The sequence below is a fragment of the Anabrus simplex genome, chromosome 1, assembly GCF_040414725.1.
Source record: "Anabrus simplex isolate iqAnaSimp1 chromosome 1, ASM4041472v1, whole genome shotgun sequence".
Lineage (NCBI taxonomy): Eukaryota > Metazoa > Arthropoda > Insecta > Orthoptera > Tettigoniidae > Anabrus > Anabrus simplex.
The window spans coordinates 481,598,303-481,620,970 of NC_090265.1; the positions used below are offsets into that span (position 1 = coordinate 481,598,303).

Here is a 22,668-nt window from a genome sequence, read left to right on the forward strand (position 1 = left end):
TGGTGGAAAAGACTTTTAGCTAACAAATACAACCTGGCTGAAAGATGGTCTCATGAATGGAAATTGTCATTCCAAAGAGTTCAGAAATATCATGCATGACCAAGCAGGTGCCTGGGTTCATTCAGCCTAGAAAGATCTGGCTGAAAGTGAATGGAATTCAGACCAACTATGGTATATGTGGAGATCTTCTGCACATGTACCTCGTGTGGGTGGGGGCAGTAGAATAATACCCACGGTACCCCCTGCCTGTTGTAAGAGGTGACTAAAAGGCGCACCAGGGAGCTGGGTTGGCAACCACGGGGCCCTCAGCTGGGTCCTGGCATTGCTTCCACTTACTTGTGCCAGGCTCCTCATTTTCATCTATCCTATCCGACCTCCTTTGGTCCACTCTTGTTCTTTATCAATCCTGGTAGTATTACAGCATTCGAGGCCGAGGGAGTCTTTCATTTTTATGCCCTTCATGGCACTTATCTTTCTTTGGCCAATAATAGAGAATAGTTGCCTAGTTGTACTTCCTCTTAAAACAATAGTCACTACCACCGCCACTCCTGTATAAGTGAAGAAAAAGACCTTCCATAAATATAAAAGTTGGAGGAATCTCCTTTTCGAACTTTCTGATCGCTCCAACTGCTGTCAAATTACGAACTTCTCTCAGGTGAGCTACGAGAGGATTGGAGGTAAACCAACTATCCATTGTGATATTTGTCCATTTGAGAGATTGGCTGTACCATTCATTCAATGATTTCTTTCAGTGTATTTACCTGCTGGTATGATCCAATGGTTTGTTGGCCTACCTAGAGTTCCATTTGCACTGTGTATTACGTTCTTGCATATGCTAGTCTAAATATTTTCTAACCGTACTTAGCCAGCTTATTAGGCAGCTATTGTCTGAGAGGGCATTTGTCTCAAAAACCTTTGAGCATTTTGTTAATGGTTAGGTTTTTGCTAATACAGTACAAACAGATACATTTTTTAATGAAATGATCAAATATTTCAGATATTTTTTCATTTTATCAACTGGCAGATGGCACTCTCAATCATTAATGTTGTCAAAATGTAAAGCACAATAATACCTAGAAGTGATTAGTGCTTGTAATGCTATGGAAAACATTGATCCCTGTACAATCTGTAGCCCAAAGGTCTTCCACAAGCCAGTGAGCTGATCTAAAAGCATGCTTTGAGTTCCATGATATTAGTATGCAGTCTCTTTCATGCTGGAAGTTACGTCTCTCTCTTTTTCTAACCAAACATTGGTATAATAAACAGTTTTTTATATATAATATAATCAGGATAAGGTAGCTCTCAGGTTTCAGTTGGAGTTTTGAAGTTCCTGGTTAAAATTTTAGGCTCTGGAAGGCGAGTAAGAATATTATAACCTGGTCCACAACCAGTCTTTACAAATGTTGGGTGCGCATGCCCCTCTGTCCTGTCATCCTTGCTTGTCAAATTCATTTTGAGAACAGCGACACTGTATCCATCAACACCTGACTGCAATCTGTATCATGGTCACTAACATGAAGATCGGTTTCACCTTCATAATTTTTGTGGCTGTTGTCTGGAAGTATCATCTCTTGCCTCACAAACTACTTCTTCCACTCGTCAAAATGAAGGAGATACAAGTGACACTATCAGCCACACCAGTGTGAAAGACCACCGAGTGACCTGACTGCCTGCCTCCACGTCTACAGGGTGACTCGGGGCAACTGAAGAGGAGTCAACCTATCAGCTGGCTAGAGATACCTTGGTTGAGATAGTCTGGATAGCTAACCTTCAGATGAACTGCTTGTCAAAAACTATTAAAGGTTGGTCTTTAGACTGCTATGTGCCCTATTGTGTATAACACATATGTACTTAACAATAATCACCATAAAGTATTTTCACCCCATCAACACAATGATTAAAATTGAGTGGACTTTTCTTCTTTGTGAAACTTCTGACTTGAATTTTCATCCCATTTACTATCATACTATTTTCTGCTATCCATCTCACACCATTGTCAAGATCTTTCTGCAGTCTCTTACAATCATGTAATTTATTTATTTCTCTATGCAGTAGTACAGTAGTCATATCAGTTCTTTACTCATGTCATTCATATAAATGCATATACACACATCTGTATATATATAAAAGTGAAACTATGTTTGTGTGTGTGTGTCTGTCTCGCATGCACTCCTAAACTACTAGAACCGATTTAGCTGAAAAATTCACTATTACTATTGAGACAGTTTAGGAAGTGGTTTGAACAAAATCTGATGGTTAGCTTTTTATGAGTAATTTTATGTAATTAATTTAACTGCAAAGCTGCACCAAGACTGAATCAACTTGATGGACAGATTGTCGCTAGGCGACAGAAACTTACGCTGTGTAATGGTAAGAAAGAAATGCTGTATATAGGAGAATGGGAACACACCACTATGTTTTATAAAGTACCTTTCTTGCTAGGAGTTTCATAACTGTGCCTGTTATTTGGAAATAGCTATCGAATATGCCATGATTGATATGTACTTTCATGTCATAGGACCAACTTTGATAGGTCTGCCAAGTTTGAAGAATATAGCTGTGCATTAGATGTGAAGAAATATTTAAGAAGCTGTGAAAAATGTAGAATATCAACAGTGAAATGGCCTTGTAATGGCTAGGGAAGGGTCCACTCAGAAAGCTGGAGTTAAAAGAGAGGAAGATCCTGAGGAGGATATTAGGACCAATCAGAGAGGAAGGAGGCCCTTACAGAATCTACCATAATGATGAACTATATGAACACCAGGAGGATATCGTCACGTCTATAAGGAAAAGGCGCCTGACCTTTTATGGACACTTGGCCCGTCTGGATTCCAAAAGACTCACCAACAGGATATTCACAGTAACAGGAAGAGGCAAGGCTTCTAAGACACATGGATCACATCAGTTAAGTCGGATATGGAACAACTAGATATCCCACTGGGACAAACTTATGACCGACTACTGTTCTGTCAAGCCATCCAACACAGAGTTTTCCCAACGTCCCTTACAAGTAAGAAGACTACAGGAACTAAGTGGACAGAGGAGAGAAAGCTGGCTCATAGTCAGCAAATGAAGAAGTATTGGAAGAAGAAGAAAGCAACAACTTTACCGAAGAGTACATACAAGCCCCGTGGTCCTCAGTAGGCCTAAACGACAAAGAAGAAGAAGAAATGGCATGAGTTATCACCCACTCCTAACAAAGTGCAAGGAGCAAAAGTGAGTCTATACAATATAATATAAAATTGTAAATATGTAGGTTATAAGTATAATTTCAACATTTTCTCCTAAACCACGGGAGCAGTTTCAACCAAACTTGGTACAGTTGTGACTTACTATCTGAAGACAAACACTGTGGGAGTAAGCCACCCCTAGCACCCCTAGGGATGGGGGTAGGTAGGGGGTGGCATACAAAAATAATAGAATCTGTAGTTTTCAGGGTCATTTAGAGGAACAGTGACATTCCAGATGTTGTTTAAGACAAAGTTCAGCTTGTATCAGCATTGGGGGTGAGAAGGGGTGAAAAAGAAATTGTCCAAAAATGACCAAGATTATGGACATATAGGTATGTGTGTACTGTATATTCCAACAAAGCTCTCAACCAAAACTGGTACAAATGTGACTTACAATCCAGAAAAAAATATTATGGAGGCATGACACTCCTACCACCCTTAGGAGAGGGAGTGAAATATAAAAATAATCAATAACGACCGATGTCAGTGTCAAATTTACAGTTTTTGGGGTCACTCAGATTAACTGTGACACTCTGGATGACGTTTAAGTCCCCGTTAAGTCCCTATTGGCATAGGGGGTGAGAAGGGGTTAAACAAATGCTTAAAATGATAGAGATTATGGATGAATGTGTGTCTGTTTCTGCATAGCTCTTAACCAAACTTGATACACATATAACTTACCGTCTGGAAAAATTACTGTAGGGGCAATAAACCCCTAGTATCCCTAAAGGAATGGGGTGTAATGTAAAAAATATCCAAAAATGACTGATATTAATGTTGAATCCATAGATTTTCAGACAACTGAGATGAACTGTGACACTCTGGATGCCGTTTAAGTCAAAATTCATTCCCAAAGGATGGGGGTTGTAAGGGGTAAAAAAAAATGTCAAAAATGGCCAAGATTATGGATGTATGTGTGCATGATCCAGCATAGCTCTCAACCAAACATGGTACACATATGACTAATTATCTGGGAAAGAAAACTGTGAGGTAAAACACCCCTTATGGGTGGTGGTGAAAAGGGGGTTGGAAATGTACAAATAATAGAAAACGACCAATATTAACGTAGAATCCATAGTTTCTGAGGTCACTGAGATGAATACTGGCAATCCAGGTGTTGTTTAAGTCCAAGTTCAGTCCCCATCAGCATGGGGGTTGAGAAGGGGTGAAAGAGAAAATATACAAAATTACCGAGATTATGTATGTATGCATGTATGTATGTATGAAGGCCATCCGGAAAGTGGTACCCGTTTGTGCACTAAAGACACAGAAGTAAATATTAACAAATATACACATTTTTATTGGAAAGAGCATACTTTACACTACTTCTCCATATAATCTCCAAGCAAATTTAGGCATTTGTCATAACGTGGGACGAGTTTTTGTATTCCAGCATCATAGTCCTCCGCCGCCAGCGTATTGAGATACGTAGTCACGGCTCGTTTAAGTTTTTCATCGCTGTCAAATCATTTTCCCGCCAGAAAGTCTTTAAGCTTTGTAAAGAGATGAAAATCCGAAGGGGCCAAGTCCGGGCTATACAGGGGATGGTAGAAGGTTTCCCACTTGAATTGCTGCAAAAGTTGTTGTGTTATCGCAGCTGCATGAGGCCTGGCATTGTCATGAAGGAGAACGACGCCTGTAGACAATAGACCTCACCGTCGATTTTGTATTGCCCGCCATAATTTCTTTAATGTTTCACTATATGCATTAGTATTAATTGTGTCTCCACGGGCCATAAAATCAATGAGCAGTACAATTCGGCGATCCCAGAAAACGGTTGCCATGAGTTTCCTGGTGGACAGAACTGTCTTGATTTTTTTTGGTTTGGTTGGTGAATGGGAATGATGCCACTCCACTGACTGTCATTTACTCAAAGGTGATGCATAACAAACCCATGTTTCATCCCCAGTAATGATGCGAGTCAGGAAAGAGTCTCCTTCATCGGAATAACGTCCCAGAAACGTCAGTGCTGCAGCCATATGCTTGGTTTTGTGCTCCTCTGTAAGCATGCGAGGGACCCACCTTGCACAGATTTTTTAATAATGCAGATGGTCTTTGACAATTTCATGAAAATTGTTTGAGACACATATTAGGAAAATGCTCACAGAGTTCATCAATTGTGACGCGCCGATCGTTCCACATGCATTCATCTACTGCACTCAGCAGTTGGTCTGTAATGACAGATGGTCTCCCTGAACGCTCCTCGTCGTGTGTATTCCCCCTCCCCAGGTTGAAGTTGCGACACCAGCGCCGAACAGACGACTCGTCCATTACATTGTCTCCATACACCTCTGTTAATTGGCGATGAATATCACAAGGTCAAACGTTTCGTGCATTAAGAAATTTAATCACGGCCCTCACTTCACAACTGGCAGGGTTCTCAATTTGTTTAAACATTTTAAACGATCACAGAGACAACACAGGCAATGCTAGCATCACGCAACCTTGCACAGAGCAGGCAGACAAGCCACTGATGCAGTCTGACCTTGCCCAGCGGTTACCAGAGTCGTCAGCACTTCATGCGGCGCTAACGGGTACTACTTTCCGGATGGCCCTCGTATGTTCCAGAATAGCTCTCAGCTTAACTCGGTACACTTATGCCTTACTATGTGAAAAATTACTGTGAGGGTAAAACACACTAAGCACCCTTAAGGAATGGGTAAAATATAAAAATAATCAAAAGAGAAAGATATTAATGTTGAATCTTTAGTTTTCGACGTCGCTGAGTTGAACTGTGACACTCTGGATGCTGGTTAAGTCATACTTCAGCAGCAGTGGGAATGGAGATTGAGAAAGGGTGAAAATGAATGTAAAAAAATCAAGATTATGGATGCATATGTGTATGTTCTGGTATACCTCTTAACCAAACTTGGTTCACGTATGTTACTGTCTGAAAACAAATACACCAGGTGAGTTGGTTGTGCGGCTTGGGGCGCGCAGCTGTGAGCTTGCATCCAGGAGATAGTGGGTTCGAACCCCACTGTCGGCAGCTCTGAAGGTGGTTTTCCATGGTTTCCCATTTTCACACCAGGTAAATGCTGGGGCTGTACCATAATGGCCGCTTCCTTCCCACTCTTAGGCCTTTCCCATCCCATTGTCGTCATAAGACCTATCTGTATTGGTGCGACGTAAAGCAAATACCAAACAAAAAAAAAAAAGAAACAAATACTGTGTAAGTTAGACACCCCTAGCACCCCAAGGGGTGGGAGGTCAATGTAAAATTAATAAAAAATAGCAACCGATATTAGTGTCGAATCCATAGTTATTGGGGTTGCTGAGATGAAGAGTGACACTCCAGTTACTGTTTAAGTCAAAAGTTCAGTCTCCATAGGCATGGGAGTTGAGAAGAAAAAGAACGACTAAAATGGCCGAGATTATGGATGTATGTATGTGTGTGTTCCAGCATAGCTCTCAATATAACTTGGCACACATTTAATTTACTATCTAGAAAACAATTACTATGGATTTGAGACATCCCTAGCACCCCTAGGTGTGGGGACTGGAAGGAGATGACATGTAAGAATAATCGAAAATGACCAAGAATATTTTTGAACCCATATTTTACAGGGTTGTTGGGATGAACACCAACATTTTGGATGTTGTCTAAGTCCATGGCATGGGGAGTGAGAAGGGATAAGACAGAAAACAACTAAAATGATCAAGAATATGGATGTATGTTCCAGCATAGCTCTCAACACATGGGTTACTATCTGGAAAAAAAATATATATATTTTGGAGGTGGGAAATTCCTATCCCGAGTAAGGATGAGGAATGAGAGGGGACGACATGTAAAAATAACCTATATTAATGTCAAATGCATTGTTTATGTGTCACTGAGATGAATTGTGATGCTCTAGACACTATTTAAGCCCATGTTCAGACTCCAATGAGATGGAGATAGTCTAAAAGAACTGATATTAGTGTTGAATCCACAGTTTTTGGTGTCACAAGGCTGATTGGTGACAGTCTGATTGGTATCGTGTACACCATATCTATAGCGCAACAGGTAAATGCATATTTCTCAGTCAATTTCTGCTTCTACGGGGACAAAGTTTTACTTGAAAATGAAATAATCTAAAACTTGAAATCAAACATATATAACTCTAAAACTACATGATAGATAGTAAAGTATCAATTATCGTCTCAATAAGGAATTCTACAAAATTTCACTGCACACATAATTAACAACAATACAAATCTTAAAGGTAAACATTCAAAAATATTCTAATACCTAAAAAAATTCTAATATCAATCAAGACCTTCAAATCATCAAAAGCATGCAAAAATAACCTCTGTACAGAGGCTCATTTCATATCATTGAACCAACAAGTAAACAAGAATCGTACATTAATTTAAATGAATCAATAGATAAGATCAACATCCTATATGAGGTCATTTACCCTTTTGTCTCAAAAGCATGTTTAAAGAGAACAGTTCACCAACGGGTCATTCCCCTGTCTCCTCACACCCCTACAACTTCACAGCCAATCACAAACATAACACCACCCACCTCCCAAGCACCTCCCCCTCCGTCTTCTTCCTGCAACAGGCAACGCGTCAACACAGGCAAAAAGTGCACGTCTGACACAACTAGCAGCAGGGTCATGAGGTCAAGAAATAAGAGAGTAAGTACAGTTAAATAACAACTAGTTTCTTAAAGTAATGATATGTATACACTGTTCTAAATACCCACTTTTCTTTACAGACATTCCATTCTTGTCACATTAACACCCACACAGTAGTCACTTATCATCATGAGATATCTACTTTCAATGCAACAACTGTCTACCTCAACTTTGCAGATACTAGTAACCAAAAAGGATGTTCCCTTAAGAATCAATAGACAAACATGTATACCACAATAAGTGTTAATGAGACATTTTCATTTCAGCCAACAGCTCTTCATATTTTTTAACAATGTAATATTTTAAATATGAGTGTTACCAGTTACCCAATTAGACTATGACAACAAACAGGCATTAAATAGGTTGTTTGACATCAAGATTCCGAGACACATCTCAGTTTTACATGCCAACAAATAAATCACCATTCATCTAGAACATAGAAGATCTCCAGTCTAAGAGTCATGCATTATTTTTAATATCACTTTGTTCAACTGACTTGAACATGCAGTTTTATAATGTACTGTATTTACATAACAAGAAAGACCTTATTCATTGCTTCTAAGAAAAACAATTTTAGTGAAATACCAAATTATTTTAATCAAGTGCATGTGTATGCGTTTGTAAGTGTGTTTGTCAAATGCTTTCTGTAATTTCATGTATGCTGAGCTGAAGACAGTCCCAAAGGGACCAAAACTGGTACTCAGATATTAAATATTGATATTGTACCCATACAGTATTGATTGGTGGAACATCCTTTGTAATATTTTTCAAAACTACTGACATATTGAGCGGTTCTCTTTTGGAACCTTTGTTCCTTCCTTCAACCAATTGCGGGCGGGAGCCAGTTAGGCTTAGATCAGATTTACAACCTTAAGGACTCATGGCTCTCTATATATTACCATTCTCCCATACCAGTGTCAAGGGTTGCCTCACCACAAACAAAAATAACTGCACGAAATGTATGACTGACTCGTCAAGATTTCTGGAGTATACCTGAGTGTAAATCAATAAACATCATTATTTAGAAATGATCTGCAGTGCCATACAGTTTACATCTGCAAAGGCACTAACTCCATGGATAGCCTCATCCATGCTGTGCTGTATACATAGGATCTGAAAAGGACCACTATTCCATATTCCTCATGTGCACCTAATGCTCCAGCAACGCTCCATATTCTATCGCCTTCCAACAACAGCAAATGCCCTGCATAAAATTGACATCTTTGTTCCCTATCATATCTTCAAAGTCAAACTGAAATGTGTACAAGGAGTAATCTCTGGATTCTCTGATGCCAACCTGGCCAGAACGTTAGTAATGAAACGGACATTATTATATGTATTTACCCCTTGTTGTTTATTTTATTTGTTATTTGATTTCTAAATAATTTTTGAATATTGAGGCCCTTCTTTGTTAAATTTTATTGTTTATTTTCTCACCATTAATATTTTATATTTTTGTACAGTCAGTGTAAAATGGTGTACTTCATACCTTACCTGTATCTGACTGATACTAAATAAATAAAGTATATTTATTTTTTCTCGTATGAAGTTTAAAGAAACAGTGTTAAATAAAAGTAAAGTAATTACGTTCAGAGACTTTTCTTGAAGTTAGTACCCTAGATCCTTATAAACATTTCAAATTAAGATTCTGAACATATACAAACAAAGGAAAGTGCAGTGCCTTATTTTTCTTTAAGCAGTGAATAGTCACATTCTCTTCTTCAGTTTATTTGGTTTACTAGCTGATGTACCTGTGCTTCACTATGGGATTCTCAGAAAGACTGTCTTTGTGGTTTTCCTAGCTACAGTTAACTTAGGCCATTACAAAAACGTCAGTAGGAATGTAGGGATTAAAACCAATGTTATCATATACAATACTTGCTCAAATAAAAAATTGCACATTTTCTCACTTTTAACGAACAGTACTACGATGCTGATCTAACAGTCCAAAGTTCCAGTGCTAGAATGACCAGGCCGCAGGCAGCCATGAACACTCCTCTGCCATTGTTCCGTTAAATATACACACTGCTCTTTCCAATCAGTGCCTCAGGGTAGGGATTGAATAGCTCGAATGCTATGATGAACCAGTTTGTTATGTACCAGTACCATCAGAAAATTTATGAACCAGAGGAATAGCATGCTTAAGAAGAATGTTATATAACTCTCCAGCTACTTCCCACCAATATTCAGTCAGGCTGTTATACTCGGTACGACCGGGCGAGTTGGCCGTGCGGTTAGGGGCGCGCTGCTGTGAGTTTGCATCCGGGAGGTAGTGGATTCGAAAACCACTGTCGACAGCCCTGAAGATGGTTTTCCATGGTCTCCCATTTTCACACCAGGCAAATGCTGGGGCTGTACCGTAATTAACACCAGGGCCACTTCTTTTCCACTCCAAGCCCTTTCCTATCCCATCGTCGCCATAATACCTATCTGTGTCGGTGCTACATAAAGCAAATTTTAAAAAAATACTTGGTATACAGCAGTAATCCCATCTATCGGACATGATTGGCAACAGGAGACACAAAGCACATCACAACAAACAATGGTCAATTCAATGATATTGTTGTTCAATGTTATGAGCTTTCTGTATTGTAGGTCTTCACTTTTAGTTTTCTTTCAACTCTGTGATATTAGGGCGTGTTATAAAATTAGTTGTAGGGTAGACTGTAGTTCCTTATTCTCCGACTTTACATAATGATTTTCATTAAATTATGTTTACCCATTTTCTCGTGACTTGGCGCTGATATGGACTTAGCAGTAAAAATCCAAATTCATGAATATCTCTGTTATCATAGCCAGTAGGGCAAAAATGTTTAAGACATAAATGATAGGAAATTTAATAATATATAACTTTAGTAATGTAGTATTTGTCGATAGGACCACTAATAATATAAAAATTTGAGAATTTAAATTTAGGCCTTCTCCTAAACTACCATTTCTTTCAGCATGAATAAGATTATTTATGACCTAGATTGTAGCGACTTATTTCCTGACTTTGCATACCAATTTTCATTAAGATAGGATGCCTAATAACGTAAACATTTGAGAATTAAATTTTAGGCCTTCCCCTAAATTACCATTTCTCTCAGCGTGGAAAAAAATTATTTATGGCCTAGATTGTAGCGGCTTATTCCCGGACACTATATACCAATTTTCATTAAATTCCCTTCAGCTGTGTTCTTGTGATACGTGTACATACATACAGACAGACAGACAGACAGACAGACAGACAGACAGACAGACAGACAGACAGACAGACAGACAGACAGACAGACAGACAGACAGACAGACAGACAGACAGACGGAAATTACAGAAAACTAAAAAGTGAATTTCCTTGTTACAGTGGACATGACCAATACAGAAATACCATTCTTTTCAAATTCTGAGCAATGTACAGACAAAAATCTTATTTTATATATATAGATATAATTTGTACAAGTTGATCTATTAATAAATGCAAGTGTTTCTCGACTACCCACCAACTCACCCCTAGAAGTACTTTTATAACCAGTGTGAACATAATTACACACCAAAATACTTGAGTGCAGTAGCGGCGATTAGAGGGGAGAGGGGGGGGGGGGGCAGACCCTTGGTACAAACGACAAGACACCTTACTGTTAAATGCACAGAACTTGATCTATCACAGGCCAGTATCTGTGCTGGTAACGTGGCCAAAATTGGACCGATATTTTGTAAATAACTATATAATTTTATGTAAATATTGTAATTTCATGTATTTTATTTAATTTTGTAATATGCATCTGTAATTTATACTGTGTTACTGACACGAATAAATAAACAAAAATAACCAGTGTAATGATGCACATGCCACTGCAGCTACTTCCACTGTCATTGGATGAAATATTATGCAATATGATGTCATTCCCACAAAACAACATGTATAGATTTCATTACCAACCACCACAGAAAGAAAATCCTAAGCACAACCACGAAGTTAGAAACTGTCATGCCAGCAGCAATTTAATTATATAACATTTTTAATTCATCATGTTATGTGTGTTCGGCTCCTTGGGTGAATGGTCAGCATAGTGATCTTCGGTTCAGAGGGCTCCGGGTTCTATTCTCAGCCAGATCGGAGATTTTAACTGTACCAGTTTATAACATGCATATAAAAATATCTTTGGGGTCACGTGTGTGTAAAGGGGGATCTTGGTTCTATGCAGAAAAATGGAGCAGGGAACTTTCTGAACACACTACGGCAAGCCTGGCTATTTATTTCTTATGACTCACTGATGCCAGAAAAGACCATGGTCAGTATCAGAGAGTGTGGGAATGATGCCAGAAAAAACCCTTGTTTTGAGTGTTCTGGCAAAAGTCAGAGGGGGTGAGAATGTTCCAACCTCACCTAAGAAGATGCGATGGCTGCTCTGGTCAAATTATGCATATAATTGGTCATTTGGTTCTCTTTTACTGGAAGGGTGACAAGTGAAAAATGGGGTGTTTATGTCTTAAGATGCAAAGTTAGCATCTCGCATTCTCGTCTTTGTTCTCTGTCTGTTCCAAGCTCTTGCTCCATCGGGGAGCTCCTGCCTAGGTAATGGGATAATGTAAGTTGCGTTTTCTGTAACGTGTCTTGACTTTTCTAGTATCTCTCACAGGAATTCTACAGGGCAGTCTCGGACCTTCAGTGATTTAATTTAGACAAAATAGCGCTTTTCAGTGCTATGACATACACTGCCTGACAAAAAATTGAAGCACACAGAATGGGAGGAAAAAACCAAATGAAACTTCATGTGTTGAGAGAGAGCGTGATGTTATTTCAGTGATTACAAAATCAAATATACAAAAAAATTGTCATCATATAATAATATAAATTTTTCTCTAAACCTATATGATTATATAACATGTATTAAACAGTTTTTTGTATAGTATTGACAAGTCAGACAGATATATGTAAAATATACATTAAACAGTTTTTTGAACTCCGCCATTGTTCGGTCCCAAGTCTGGAATGAAAAAGGAGGAGGGTTCGCTGGTCTGGCACCCAGCTGTAAAACTGCCAACACCGAGTGTTGGGCGGTGGGAAATAACCCGACTCCATAAGCAGGCCAACGGCTTCGAGAGAATGATCCCCTTTAGGTGGGGTGATGGTCCCCACAGTGGAGGAAAGGCCACTGGAATCCATTGTGCAGCATCTGTTCTCCAGGTTAGGGGCAGCTGCACAAGGCGTCAATACTTCAGAGGAGCGGCCTCCTCATCACCTCACTGGACCACAACCAGACTTGTAATTCGGGACCCAGTCCCACACAGGTGACATCTTGAAAGTCAACCATGGAAGGTCTTTTAAGGAATACTCCACCAGCTGAATCAAGAGTTCAGAGAAGGCAGCATTCGGATACGGTGGGCTGCCACTTAAAAGAAACCGTGAAGCTGGAGGCACGGAAATACCCCAGTACCACATATACGAACGAAACAAAGTAAAGAATCAAACCAAAGCAGATAACCTACTTCCCTACACACAATATAAACTCACACATGCAAACCGGTAAACTAAAAGTGATCACCGACATAATGGACCAACACAAAATTCTTATCATGGGATTACAGGAAATCAGAAACACTGACCAGGATGCCTTGGAATCTCAAGGGTACAAACTTTATAAAGGTATACCCCGGAAGAGAGTGATGAAGAATGTCCCTCAATTTGGAACAGGATTTTTGGTCACCCTTAAAATAATGAACTCAGTTCAAGAATTCAAATCACTGTCTCCACGACTCTCAACACTCACCTTAAAGGCATCTAATAAAATCTATCTATATATATAAAAGCAAGTCGGGCTAGAGCGATGTATATATAAATATTTAAAAATGAAAAAAGACGTGAATTAATGAGGCACTTCCAGAAATCTCAGAAATTTGAAACTTGGTACGGGAGAAACTGATGACCCCAGGATCCCTAGAAAAATCGGAAATTCTCAAAATTCCCTGAAGGGGGCACGCCAGGGGGGGCTCAAATTTTGGGCTCAGCATAAGAACACAGTCGTATAGTATATCCAAAACGATAACCTATAGGTTTCGTGGGCTTAAAAATTTTCGGGAATTTCCTCATTTTTATCCCCCATCCCCCAAATCAAGATGGCGGCACTACCTGCCAGACGAGGTAGACAATTGAAATTTGGTGAAATTATAGCTTTTGGTCCCTAACCGACGGGAAAATTCCAAGATGTTCAAATTTTTCACTTTTTACCCCCAAAGATATCGAAATATGGAGGCAATTTTATTGACTGTGCAGACATTCCTTTTGAGCTATTTTGTGGCTAAACGGTAAGTCGTATCACAAAACGGATGGCACAACGTCACTTCAATTCGGAGTGATCTACAACTTTGGTCCTGTGACATTTTGTCGTATATCTTTCCCTTATACGTTAAATTTGGCCGTATTTCTGGATTGTTCGTAAATTTGGTGATTTTTACACGTATATTTCATTGTTTGACACACTTATAAGAATGATAGGATCATCACGTTGGATGCGCACATTGGCACGATTAAGGGACATATGTGTACCAAATTTCATGATTCTAGCTTATACATAAGTAGGCAAAAAGTAATGTAAAATGTTAAAAATGCAACCAAATTTCACCCTATTCAAAATTTGAACTCAATTTACCCCCTTAATATGGGCGATACGGGGATATGGTTTAGAAACAAACATGTAGAGCAATAAATGAGGCGTCTGATGGCGCAAACCGTTTCTTAATATCATAAACCGTTTAGGAGATATGAATCTCGAAGTGGAAGTCTGCACTTTTCAACGTGCTCATGCTTATCCCTCATCTATCTATATATATAAAAGCAAGTCGGGCTAGAGCGATGTATATATAAATATTTAAAAATGAAAAAAGACGTGAATTAATGAGGCACTTCCAGAAATCTCAGAAATTTGAAACTTGGTACGGGAGAAACTGATGACCCCAGGATCCCTAGAAAAATCGGAAATTCTCAAAATTCCCTGAAGGGGGCACGCCAGGGGGGGCTCAAATTTTGGGCTCAGCATAAGAACACAGTCGTATAGTATATCCAAAACGATAACCTATAGGTTTCGTGGGCTTAAAAATTTTCGGGAATTTCCTCATTTTTATCCCCCATCCCCCCAAATCAAGATGGCGGCACAACCTGCCAGACGAGGTAGACAATTGAAATTTGGTGAAATTATAGCTTTTGGTCCCTAACCGACGGGAAAATTCCAAGATGTTCAAATTTTTCACTTTTTACCCCCAAAGATATCGAAATATGGAGGCAATTTTATTGACTGTGCAGACATTCCTTTTGAGCTATTTTGTGGCTAAACGGTAAGTCGTATCACAAAACGGATGGCACAACGTCGCTTCAATTCGGAGTGATCTACAACTTTGGTCCTGTGACATTTTGTAGTACCGTATATCTCTCCCTTATACGTTAAATTTGGCCGTATTTCTGGATTGTTCGTAAATTTGGTGATTTTTACACGTATATTTCATTGTTTGACACACTTATAAGAATGATAGGATCATCAGGTTGGGTGCACACATTGGCACGATTAAGGGACATATGTGTACCAAATTTCATGATTCTAGCTTATACATAAGTAGGCAAAAAGTAATGTAAAATGTTAAAAATGCAACCAAATTTCACCCTATTCAAAATTTGAACTCAATTTACCCCCTTAATATGGGCGATACGGGGATATGGTTTAGAAACAAACATGTAGAGCAATAAATGAGGCGTCTGATGGCGCAAACCGTTTCTTAATATCATAAACCGTTTAGGAGATATGAATCTCGAAGTGGAAGTCTGCACTTTTCAACGTACTCATGCTTATCCGTCATCTATATATATAAAATAACTTGTCCTGACTGACTAACTGACTGACTGACTGATTCATCATCGCCGAGCCAAAACTACTGGACATAAAGAGATGAAATTTTGGGGATATATTCATATTAAGACGTTGGTGCTCGCTAAGAGAGGATTTTTGGATATTCCTTCGCTAAGGGGGTGAAAACGGGGGTGAAATTTTAAAATGAGTTGCTCTATATCTCAAAACTTTAAAAGTTTACAGATGTAAAAATTGGTATTTAGAATCCTCTTTAAAAATAAGGAAACACGTATTTTTTTGTTTTCAGAAAATCCCAATAGGAGGGGTGAAAAAGGGTGAAAATGGGGAAAAATGGGTTGAATGCCTTTAATCAGGATACCGGTACCTATATCTCAGAAACTGAAGATATTACAGACCTGAAAATTGATACTTTTGATCTCTTTTAAAAATAAAGAAACACGTAATTTTTTGTTTTTGGAAAATCCAATTAATGGGAGGGTGAAAAGGGGGTGAATTTTTAAAATGAGTGAATCTATATCTCCAAACTTTTAAAGTTTGCAGATGTAAAAATTGGTATTTAGAACCTTCATTAAAAATAAAGGAACACGTATTTTTTGTTTTCGGAAAATCGCAATAGAAGGAGTGAAAAGGGGCTAAAAGGTGGTTGAATGCCTTTAATGAGGCTACTTATATATCAGAAACTGAAGATATTACAGACCTGAAAATTGGTGTTTGGGATCTCCGTTAAAAATAAAGAAACACATATTTTTTTGTTTCTGGAAAATCCAATTTAGGGGGGGTGAAAAGGGAGTAATATTTTAAAATGAGTGTATCTATCTCAAAATTTTTAAAGGTTATATATGTGAAAATTGGTATTTAGAATCTCCTTTAAAAATAAATAAACACACGTATTTTTTCGTTTTTGGAAAATCCAAATATTGGGGGGTAAAAAGGGGGAGGGTAAATTTTTTAAAATGAGTGTGTATACATCTTAAAACTTTAAAATTTACAGATGTAAAAATTGGTAGTTAGAATCTCCTCTAAAAAAGGAAAACGTATTTTTTGTTTCCTGTAAATCCCAATAGGAGGGGTGTAAAAGGGTGAAAAATGGGTTGAATGCCTTTAATGAGGATACATATATCTCAGAAACGAAAGATATTACAGAACTGAAAATTTGTATATGGGATCTCCTTTAAAAATAAAGAAACACGTATTTTTTAGTTTTGGAAAATCCAATTAATGGCGGTTAAACAGGAGTGACAAATTGGGTGAATTTTTGAAAGACTATATCTACAGAATATCTTGGAAACGTAAAATGTTACAGATGTAAAAAGTGGGTGTTTGTAATCTCCTGTAAATCTAAAGAAACATAGGTGATTTGTGTTTGGAAACTCCACTTAAGGGGAACTCAAAAGGGGTGAAATTTTAAAATGAGAATTTTTACAGTTTATCTCAAAAAACTTAACATGTTACAGAAGTGAAAAATGGTATTTTTTTATCTCTATTAAACATAAAGAAACGTGTATTTTTAGCTTTTGGAAATACCACTTGGGTGGAGGGAGGGGGGGGGGTAAAAGTGACTGAAAATGGTGTTGAATTCTTTTAATTAGGCTACTGATATCTAAAAAATGAAGATGTTACAGACGTGAAATTTGATATTTGCAATCTGCTTTAGAAATAAAGAAACACGTATTCTCGGAAAATCCAATGAAGGGGGGGGGTGAAAGAATTGAAAAATTAATTGAATTAATTGAATGAGAATACATACATCTAATAAAAACTAAAGTTGTTACAGACGTGAGAATTCGTATTTGGATCTCCTTTAAAAACAAAGAAAAACGCGTTTTGGGGGGAAACCATCTTGGAGGGCGGGAGTGTAAAGGAGTTAAATTCCTTTCATGAGGACACATAAATCAAAAACTGATGAAGTTAGAGTCGTGATAATTGGTATTTAGAAGATCCTTTACTATTAAAGAAACAAGTATTTTTTGCGGGAAAATTCACTTAGGGGGGGGGGGGAGTAGTGTGAAATGAAGTGAAAAAAGTAAATTATTGTTATGGGGATACTTATATCTCAAAACTGAAGGTAATAGACGTGAACATTGGTGTTTGAAATCTTCTTTAAACATAAGAAACAAGCCTTCTTTTAATTTTTTTTTGGGGGGGGGTGCCGGTAAATAAACTTAACGGCGGTGGGGTGTAGAAGGAGGTGAGACCAATTGATTTTACTGTTCTTAATGTACTTATAAGGATCCTCGGCAGCGCGCCGGCCTCTCACAGCTGGGTTCCGTGGTTCAAATCCCGTTCACTCCATGTGACATTCGTGCTGGACAAAACGGAGGCGGGACAGGTTTTTCTCCGGATACTCCGGTTTTCCTGTCATCATCCATTCCAGCAACACATAATAATAATAATAATAATAATAATAATAATAATAATAATAATAATGTTCCGGGCCGTCGTCAAATGTGCGGACCGCGCTGGAAACGGCTCCTGGACGGGTAATGACTAAGAATGCAGTCCGGCCGCGGGTTCAGTGCCTTCTAGGCACCCAATATGACACCACGCCGGATCTCCTGAAGGATTTTATCCATATTAAAAATGATTATAGGAAAAGATGGCAAAGAGTTACGGACCCAACTGACCGGGAGGAATACCTGAGCCTAGCCCGGGAAGTACGAAATCGATTGCTGGAAAAGAAGATTGAAAAATGGGAGGAAACATGCCGTAATCTAATAGAAAACGAGTCAGATCGGGAATTTTGGTGGGTTCTCGCAGAAAACGAGTCAGACCGCGAATTTCGGCGGATTATATATCTAAAACAATAAGCATTCAATTATAAATTTCAGTATAATACCGTAGCGAAGCTCAGGTATCTTGCTAGTCTATACTATAACAAATGCCAATGCTCCCACTAATGATAAAAACAACTCCTCAAAAGACCATGAGGAAACAGAAGAATTTTGGGTCCTATTGGACCAGATCGTAGATAACATTCCGTAACACCATGTAAAATTATTAATAGGCGACTTCAATGCTCAACTAGGCAGAGAAAGAAAAAACTGTGACCTGCACACAATAAAATAAATAAAAATGGAGAGAGACTAGTTGACCTGTATAGAAACCATAACTTAATCTCAAAACCTACGTGTTTTAAGAGAAAACCCTGACTACACTAAACTGGATCACATCTGCATGGACAAATACCACCACAGACAGATCTATAACGTCAAAGTCCTCAGAGGAATAGACACAGGCTCAGATCACTACGTCGTTAAAATTAAAATTAAACTCACACCCCAGAGGAGAGAACAAAAGCAAGCCTCTAAAACTAAAAGAGAAATAGATCCTACCTAGCTAATCAACAATAAAAATTACCAAAAAGCAACTGGAAAAATAAATATCGCATATAAAATTGAGAATTAGCACACAACCTTAAACAAATTCCAGAAGACCTGGCTCCAATTAAACCAGGTAAAAAACACCAGTGGCAGAACAAATGAATGTGATGAAACAGTGGAGAAAAGACATCAGGCATGGCTATTACATCAGTCCCAAAAGTCAGAAATATTCTATCAAAACCTAGTAAAACTACTCAAGTCTTAAGATGAATAAAAAGACATCATCATAAGGACACACTGTAATTAATTGAAGAAGAATTCAATTAAACTCAATCAAGGGACTACTACTAAAACTTCAGAAAAAAGCTCCGAAAACAGCTATCATAAAAGAAGAAACAGTTTTTTGTATAGTATTGACAAGGTGGACTGATATTATTTCCTGATGGCAGGTTGGTGTATGAAATGTGAATTATGACTTATCAGTAAGATGTTACCCCGCTCTGGCTTGGACGCATGCACTGATTCTGTTGAGAAGGGTGTCATAAAGCCACTGTGTCCTCCTGAGGCAAGCTGGCCCACAACTGTTGTAACTGATCCTTGATATCTTGGATACTGGCACTAGGAGGGAGTTGACGCCTGAACTGTTCCCACACATGTTCTACCAGGGACAGATCTGAGGATCTTGCTGGCCATGGGAGTACTTCAACATCACACAGACAGTTCATAGAGACATGTGCCATGTGTGGACAAGCATTCCTTCCTGTTTATCTGCTGGAAATTAGTTAATAGCCTGTCCTGCTTCTGCTATGGTTGTAGCGAAGTTATTTTCATCAGGAAAATTTAACCAATTACGTTTAGGCCATTTACGTAATAGTTTGTTTTCTGTTAAACATTGCTTCTTTGTGCTAGCCTTCCACTTTCATCTTTCCTATTCAACCTCCCTTGGACAACTCTTGTTCTCTTCTGACCCCAAGAGTATTAGGATTTTAAAGCAAAGAGCATCTTTAATTTTCATGTCCTTTGTGGCCCTTACCTTTCTTTTATCGATACCTTCATTCATCGGAAGGTCAGACCTCTTCTAACTTTTTCTCTGATTAGTATTAAGAGAGGATGGTTGCCCAGTGGTACTTCCTCATGAAACAATAATCACCACAGCACCACCCCACTGGAAGTTTTTTGGAAGGAGACCCAAGAGATGACCTAAAGAAATAATGAGGGGCGAATGTGCAACAGGATATAGGGAGCATAAATTGACACCTCAAAAGTAGAGTCACTGAACTCCCAACAAGTGGGACAAATACTCAAGAACAAGAGATGATTACAGCAACAGTAAGACAAAAAACTTGGAGTTTGAATCCTGATACTTAAAAATAGACATCCCAGATATGGATATCTCCCTGATTTTTAAACACTCATTCCATAAAATATTTCAGTAAAATAGAAGGGTATCTTATATTAAATCATGATTAATACATTTCAGCCTTAATTCACATTAATTACTGGCACCTCAATCACACATCTAAAACAATTTCTATTCTTATAGATACATGAGAGTGATGATTTGTAAATTGATGGTGCATAGTAAGGGGATGAAGGGAATAGTAGTGGTGATTCACCTGGAAATATCCAGTCTCCTGCTGGTAATTTGGCTTGTACTTCGATTTGTCCATATTGGAAACTGAACGACTCTTTAGTCCTTAACCGAGCAGACTTTACAGGTGGAAGAATGTTAAGGCCTACTCCGGTTTTCTTACACTCAGGACTCCCAGGTGTAGCAGTACATCTGTAAAATACATGGCAATGATGCATCTCATATGGAGTTGAATTGTGAACTATGTTGACCTATGACAGAAATAAAATTAGGGTATTAAAAACTAATAATAACTAGACTGAGTGACTCAGATGATGGCCTTCTGGACCTAAGTAATCAGGTTTGAACATCTCTGTCAGATGGCTATTTGAAGATGCTCAGATGTGCCAATCTCATGTTGATAGATTTACTGGCATATAAAAGAACTCCTGTGGGAAAAAATTCTAGCATCTCAGGATCTCCAAAAGTAGTTAGTGGGGCATAAAACCAACAACAACAACAACATAATAATAATAATAATAATAATAATAATAATAATAATAATAATAATAATAATAATAATAATAATAATAATAATAATAATAATAATAATAATAATAATAATAATAATAATAATAATAATAATAATAATAATAATAATAATAATAATAATAATAATAATAATAATAATAATAATAATAATAATAATAATAATAATAATAATAATAATAATAATAATAATAATAATAATAATAATAATAATAATAATAATAATAATAATAATAATAATAATAATAATAATAATAATAATAATAATAATAATAATAATAATAATAATAATAATAATAATAATAATAATAATAATAATAATAATAATAATAATAATAATAATAATAATAATAATAATAGCTTTGCTTGCTGTATACACAGTTTATATGTTGAACATACTGTAGTCATACAGAACTGGAAGAAAACCAGTGAGATTATTTGCTATAGGTTAGATACATCTTCACAAATATATCTCTTACACACACTAAGCATATAGCTCGCTCTGTGGTGATAGTTGCCCACTTATACTTCCCCCTTAAAACAACTATCACCTCCAGTCATCAGCATCTGCCTCTGTGGATGAATGTTAAGAGTATCAGCCTCCAGATCCCAAGGTTGCAGGTTCAAATCAGTGGAGACAGACAAGTTTAGAGGATGAATAAGTCCATTTGATACTCCATGTTGTGCAATGTTGACATGTAGAAGTTATCTGATGACACATTTGTTGAGATGTTGAAATTGTGTGCCACTGGAGTTCTTTTATGTGCTGGTAACACAACACAGAATCAAACCTCCCACCCACTTCTGGCTTAGAAAACCAGTACTCAATCATCTGACAAGGGAACAATTTGGATTGGACCAGACTGACTGCAACGTAACTTGATAAGATAATCAATTAAGACTGCCGTAGATCAGATATCCTAATTATGGTAAAACCTTTGAAGAGAACAGTATATGTATCGTAGTGACAATAAACTTGTTAAGAAAGAAGAAAACATGTTCTTGTGTGATATTTTTCTTTCGTAAAATAAAATAAAAATCATATATTGAGAATGATAAATTGGCGACCTTGACAGCATTTTTGAAACTCCGCAATGAAGATTGATCAAATAATCGTGGTGATTTTAAGGAAGGTGCTGGCATACCCAGGTTTACCAATGGCTGGAAGCAAAGCAGAGTCACAAGAGAGGCTGCACCAGGATTTGATAGAAAACGAGGAGGACCCAGGCAGTTTTGACTTCTAAGTCACTTCGGAGAAGGAAACCAACGACCGGGTAAGCATTATGCTTGCACAACTAACTCCTTTAATTGAGGCCCAGTCTAAAAACATCGAGACCCAATCGGGAAAATCGAGGCCCAGTCTCAAAAAATAAAGGGCCGAATCAATTCCTGGGTCAAAGATCTGAAAGAAGATATTTCAAAAATTAATGACAAAATCAGCAGCGTAGGATTAGATGTAGATAAAGTAGTAAGTAATATGCACACCTTGAAAAACAAAGTCGGGCAGAAGATTGGACAAATCGAGCAGGAATCCA

The 22,668-nt window shown here is 37.8% G+C and overlaps 1 protein-coding gene across 2 annotated transcripts in view; it reads right to left on the minus strand.

Moving 5' to 3' along the window:
* The window catches only part of LOC136856979 (beta-1,3-glucan-binding protein), a 118,395-nt gene that overhangs the window by 28,216 nt on the left and 67,511 nt on the right, over positions 1–22,668 (minus strand). For both annotated transcript variants that reach the window (XR_010858491.2, XM_067135301.2), the window contains exon 5: positions 20,631–20,797. Coding sequence is in view for 1 of the 2 variants with exons in the window: in XM_067135301.2 (XP_066991402.2) it covers positions 20,631–20,797 (167 nt within the window). In the remaining variant the exon portion in view is untranslated. The remainder of the gene's footprint in view (positions 1–20,630; positions 20,798–22,668) is intronic.